The sequence below is a fragment of the Cryptomeria japonica genome, chromosome 9 (genome assembly GCF_030272615.1).
Source record: "Cryptomeria japonica chromosome 9, Sugi_1.0, whole genome shotgun sequence".
In the NCBI taxonomy this organism is placed as follows: Eukaryota; Viridiplantae; Streptophyta; class Pinopsida; order Cupressales; family Cupressaceae; genus Cryptomeria; species Cryptomeria japonica.
Window position 1 is genome coordinate 579,754,920 of NC_081413.1, and position 6,068 is coordinate 579,760,987.

Here is a 6,068-nt window from a genome sequence, read left to right on the forward strand (position 1 = left end):
CCACATCAGAAGCACAAATATTGGGACCCTTTTGCACGACTATTGGTTTCACCTTTTTTTGGGGTTAGTTTGGACATATTGACAAAAAACATGTTGATGTGGCACCGTATTTGATGATGTGACCCTAAGACCTTAGTTATAAGCAAGAAACTTGCCAAATAAGCTGCTCTTTCAGCTTCGACATTTATAACACACCATGGCATGTGGTGCCTATAAGAGGTGGAGGCCTCAACAAAAATTTCGGTGCAACGATGAAAATATCTGTTCATCATTTTAATGCGCTATCGTTGCAGTGAGTTTTTTATGCATGAGTTTGTTTTTGTAGTCATATAGCATCTGTCATTTATTCGTACATTTGTTAATGCCAACCTCAACAACACAAGTTCGGTGTGAGACTGGCCGGAAAAGAATTTGAGGTGAGACTGCCCTGAAAACAGACATCATGCTATTCTGGTGGGCTAATGAAATAAGGAATGTAGCGTGTCACTAGTAAACAGGTAGTTACCATACAAAGGTTTTATTTATCCTAACATCCCTTCGACTACTGATATGTTTTGGGAAATCGACAGAGATGTTCTTCTGTTCCATTCTTACTCCTTTACACTGAATAACCCAACGAGGAAACAAAACCTGAAGAAAGATCATTCAGGTGAAGATTTTACTGCAGAGTGCCTGACCAAGCTGCAATTGCAGATATCTTTAGTATGTCAGAGTACTAACCAGTCAGCAGGGATTGTGGAGCTTACATATACATCAGATATTCAGCACACAAGAAATACTTACAGAGATCTCTGTAGCTATATCAATCGTTACGGAGCTTCTTCTGATTATCTTGTTAACTGTGGCAAAAGGTAAGCACTGCATTTTAAAATAGAATGTTTGTTTTTATCTTTCTTGTGTTGCTTTGAGCTATAGTTTTCAAGCTTTGTATTCAAACAAGCTCTGCACAGAGAAACATTAATATTATGCATGTAGAATACAAGTTTTGCCTACTTGTTTGAATGAATCCTTTATTTTTTATGGAAGGCCGTGGATTTATTAAGATTTTGACTTATATGTGATGTCATGTTACATATAGTGCTTTTGAAAATACCCCGTTTCCAAAGAAGTTTCCTGACCTCTGTGGTCATCTAAGAATTTTATCAGTTCTACATCAAAATACCCTGTTTCCAAGGATGTTTTCTTAACTTTGGTCATCTAAGTATTTTAAAATCAGTTCAACATCAGTAGAGCCCATTTGGAGGGATTAGTCAAATAAATATCTGAATAGCTGATAGCATAGATATGTCATATTACAGCCAAGATGTATTCACATGGCTTAAGCAATTAATGCTAGGAGTTTCTTCTTTCAGAGCTCTCAGTGTAGAAGAGAGAGGTCTTCATATCTTACTAAAAAGTTAATTGGGCTTTTCATTTCAGAGACAGTTTGATCTGTAAAACCATGCAAATGGAACGATTTGATTCCACTCTACCCTCAGCACCTCCAGCAAATATGGAAGTTTTGTATGCAGGGCGTCATAAACACCGGCTCTATTTGTCGGAAGGTTTGATACGTTACAGATGCAACGGGTGTAAAGCATATGGAGCTAATACAGGGTATAAATGTCATTTATGTGGGAATGTCACGTTCCACATATCATGTATTGACTAACCAGATGATTGTGTGCATCCCCAGTATCCTAGATACTGGTTTAGATTTCCCAAGAAGACTGCTAAGCGAGGACAACGGTTGGACATCTCCCTTATCATGTATTGATAAGGCTAAGTTCAGCATACAATGTTTAGCGCATATGATATCCATTGAGTATATACAAATTATACAGTCATATCTCCATGAAGGTATATTTTGCTTGCACGGACTGCATTTAAGTTCTCTTTTCTTCTTTCTGATAAGTTTCAGGGAATGGTCGGCAAGTGTGTGTTTGTTACAGTTAAATTCTCGTGGTATGTCAAGACACGACGAGTGAAATTTCCCCCAGGTTTGACAAAAATTGTTCGAGAAGCTTCGTATGAGAAGCCTTTGATGAGATTCTTGCAGTGCGCGCAAAAAGAAGTTTAACTCTTGATTAGCAAGATTTGGCTTAGCAAAAATGTTTGAAAGCTTGGGACAAGAACGATGCAGCACGAAGTCAAAGTCGATGCGGTCTGGATTTCTGCATTGATAACCGCATCTGCTCCCACTTCTCCACAACCACTGCAATAGAAACGCTCTCTTCTACGCATCAGAAAAAGTGAATGCTTCTGGCGGGAGGAAACAAAATCAAGAGGATTGACAGTCATAACGTTGAGTAAATTTGAATTAGAAATGCGGGCTGGGTTAGTGCGAGTCCAGGACACTGTTTGCAAGGAATAGGGAACGCGAGAAATTGGAACCCGGACCCCCGGACCCTCTAATGAGATATACTTAATAACAAAGCAATTATGCAAGGCGTTCCCTATTTGAAGTTAATCAATTAATATTGATTAACTTCAAATAGATAACGCCTTGTGTAATTAATTGCTTTGTTATTGTGTATATCCCATTAGGGAGCCCAGGTTCCAATCTCTCACATTCCCTGTTCCTTGAAACACACTGAGCCAACCCGTGTTTCTAATTCAAATTTACTCATCATTATGGCTGCCAATCCTCTTGATCTTGTTTTCTCCCGCCACGAGCATAAGCTTTTTCTGATGCCTAGAATAAAATGTTTCTATTGCAGCGGTTCCGGAGAAATGGGAGCAGATGCTGGTTATTAATGCAGAAATCCAGACCGCTTCAACTTCGACTTGGTGCTGCATCTTTCTTGTGCCAAACTTTTAGACATATTTGCTAAGCCAAATTAAATTTCTGCTCGTTGTCGTCGTTTTTGCACCAAAAGTGCAAAGCTTGCAAGAATCTCTTTAAAGGCTTCTCACACGAAGCTCTTTGGACATTTTTTTTCAAACCTGGTCTGAAATTTCACCCGTCATGTCTTGACGTACCATAAATTAACTCTAACAAACACACTTTTGCCGACCATTCCCTGAAACTTATCAGAGAGAAGAAAATAAGACTTAAATGCAGTCTGTGCAAGCAAAATATACCTTCATGGAGATATGACTGAATAATTTGTACATACTCACTGGATATTGTTTGCGCTAAATGTTGTATGTTGAACTGAGCCTTATCAATAAATGGTAAGGCAGATGTCGTACCGTTGCCCTCGCTACTAAGTCTTCTTGTGAAATCTAAGCGGGTATCTAGGATTCCGGGGATGCACACACATTGCCTTATCATGTCTGCCATTGCTCCTCTTCATGTTGCAGAGAGGGAGTAAAGGACTGTCTTGGGTTAGCACACTCGGGTCTTGTATACTAACCAGTCAGCAGGGATTGTGGAGCTTACATATACATCAGATATTCAGCACACAAGGAATACTTACAAAGATCTCTATAGCTATATCAATCGTTACGGAGCTTCTTCTGAGTATCTTGTTAACTGTGGCAAAAGGTAAGCACTGCATTGTAAAACAGAATGTTTGTTTTCTCTTTCTTGTGCTGTTCTGAGGTATAGTTATCAAGCTTTGTATTCAAATGAGTCCTGCACAGAGAAACATTAATATTATGCATATAGAATACAAGCCTTTTTTTTTCGATAAAGACCTTAGAATACAAACCTACTTGTTTGAATGAATCCTCCATTTCTATGGAAGGCCGCAGATTTATTAAAATTTTAACTTATGTGTGATGTCATGTTATATGTAGTGCTTTTGAAAATACCCCGTTTCCAAAGAAGTTTCCTGAGTTCTGTGGTCATCTAAGAATTTTATCAGTTCAACATCAAAACACCCTGTTTCCAAGGAAGTTTTCTTAACTTTGGTCATCTAAGTATTTTAAAATCAGTTCAACATCAGTAGAGCCCATTTGGAGGGACTAGTCAAATAAATATCTGCATAGCTGATAGCATAGATATGTCATATTACAACCAAGATGGTATTCACATGGCATAAGCAATTAATGCTAGGAATTTCTTCTTTCAGAGCTCTTAGTGTAGAAGAAAGAGGTCTTCATATCTTACCAAAATGTTAATTGGGCTTTTCATTTCAGAGACAGTTTTATCTGTAAAACCATGCAAATTGAATGATTTTAATCCACTCCATCCCCGCACCTCCAGCAGATGTGGAAGTTTTGTATTCAGGGCGTCATAAACACCGGCTCTATTTGTCGGACGGTTTGATACGTTACAGATGCAAGGGGTGTAAAGCATATGGAGCTAATACAGGGTATAAATATCGTTTATGTGGGAATGTCACGTTCCACAGATCATGTATTGAGCTACCAGATGATTGTGTGCATCCCCGGTATCCTAGATACACGCTCAGATTTCACAAGAAGCCTAAGCGAGGACAACGGTGCGACATCTGCGGAGACAAAATATTAGGTTTTGTGTTCAGGCTTTGGAGAATTGCAAAGAATTGCAAATACACCCTCTCTGTATGGTGCTGCGTCTGACACTTACCCACAGTCACCATCCTGGTCATAGCTTCAGACTACATGCTAACGAGAAAAATTGCCGTTGCTTGAGGTGCTCCGAACAAACAGGGGCATTGAAATATGAATGTGAGATAGGTTGCGAAAGTTATATAGACATAAATTGTGCCATAATGCACTGTCACAGCCTATCCTATCCCAACCCGCAAGCCAGAGCAAACATGTGGTTTCGACTGTTGGTAAGTTTCTTATATTTCTTGTGGGAAACTTTTGTGAGGGGTTAGCGAGAGGGTTAGAGGGCTGATAAGAAGCTGCTGATCGCCGGATTGATAAACCTTTTGTGATGTGACATTCTCATGTCACAGTATTTTCCAACAATCCAATGTTTTCAACAAACAATTATGTATTTCAGATTTCATTTTTATCACGTGATGCTACTGTAATTGAAAATCAGAATAATTTCAGCTCTCTTTTTATTGTGTTGTTGATTAAGAAGAAATTTCTATGAATACTATTGCTTTCAACAGTTTGATCGTGGGGTAGACAGAGTCTTCTAAACGATTTCCCTTTCATGATTTTATCTCGTCCTCCCCCTGAATCCTTACAGTGGCTAAACTGCTCCATTTGACATTCTTTTGTACGATGATGCAAGAAAATGGGCGTGTGGGTGAATATCCTCTGCACTTTCATTCCCGATTTCAAACATATTCATCATGTGAGTGTGAGCAACAGTATCCACCCTTTTTCAAAACATGTGTCATAAATGATTTTTAAACAAAAGAAACAGTGCCTTAACATGTCTGCCATTGCTCCTTTTCATGTTGCAGAGAGGGAGTAAAGGACTGCAATTAGCCTTGGTTTAGCGACACTCGGGTCTTGTGACTTTTTAAGACAAAATCATACTCGTGCGAGGCTCAAAAATCATCAGTTCACTCCTACTGTTTAACGAACAGAATGGTCTCGTATTGATAGGATCCGAATAGAATTAATGATCATATTGTCTGTCACTCTTTCACCAATTAGAGTTCATATTATGGTATGAGATTGTAGGAAAATGTAGGATCCTTATATGTTATCTTTTGGAGTGAATAAGACATGGACATCTGGGGAATGCTTATTTGAATTTTGAGGCTTTTGAAAAAAATTGGACTACACAATGCTCAAGATAAGATAAATAGGTTTTGCTCCCAAAGCTCATCAAAGACATAACATAAACAATATAGGCATTTCACACTGCATAACAGAGGCTGATGAGATACAGAATGGGGTTAGGAAATCAATGCCACGAGTGAGGTTTTCCAGTTGATTGTAATGTTGCTAGACCCTCATTGTAACTATGACAATGAGTTTTTACAGAAATGGATAAAAGACCATAGAATGTATGAAGAACTGAAAGATTTTCACAAGTACTAGATCGTTGGGTTAATAAAGAGAATGTTAACTCCATCACCATACATTCTATCATGATTCTCACGGGTAAAATTATGCCCTCCATATGTAAAAAGTTTCTTGGCTGTCATGGTCTGCTGAAATAAGCTATATCTATCTATGTAAAAATAAATAAATTCAAGTCTTTTTGGAATGCCATGCCAACATTTCCGTCATGGTAAGTAATTAAT

At 38.4% G+C, this 6,068-nt stretch overlaps 1 protein-coding gene and 1 long non-coding RNA gene across 2 annotated transcripts; both read left to right on the forward strand.

Moving 5' to 3' along the window:
- The first annotated feature begins 493 nt into the window (after positions 1–493).
- Positions 494–1,949, forward strand: LOC131855779 (uncharacterized). The gene is made up of 2 exons (XM_059211239.1): positions 494–851; positions 1,420–1,949. The coding sequence occupies exons 1-2, from the start codon at positions 550–552 to the stop codon at positions 1,649–1,651; spliced, it is 534 nt and encodes a 177-aa protein (XP_059067222.1). The 5' UTR covers positions 494–549; the 3' UTR covers positions 1,652–1,949.
- A 219-nt stretch (positions 1,950–2,168) lies between these two features.
- On the forward strand, positions 2,169–4,960 carry LOC131042564 (uncharacterized). Its single transcript, XR_009358931.1, has 2 exons — positions 2,169–3,469; positions 4,066–4,960. It is a non-coding gene; the product is annotated as an uncharacterized LOC131042564 (long non-coding RNA).
- Positions 4,961–6,068: the final 1,108 nt, after the last annotated feature.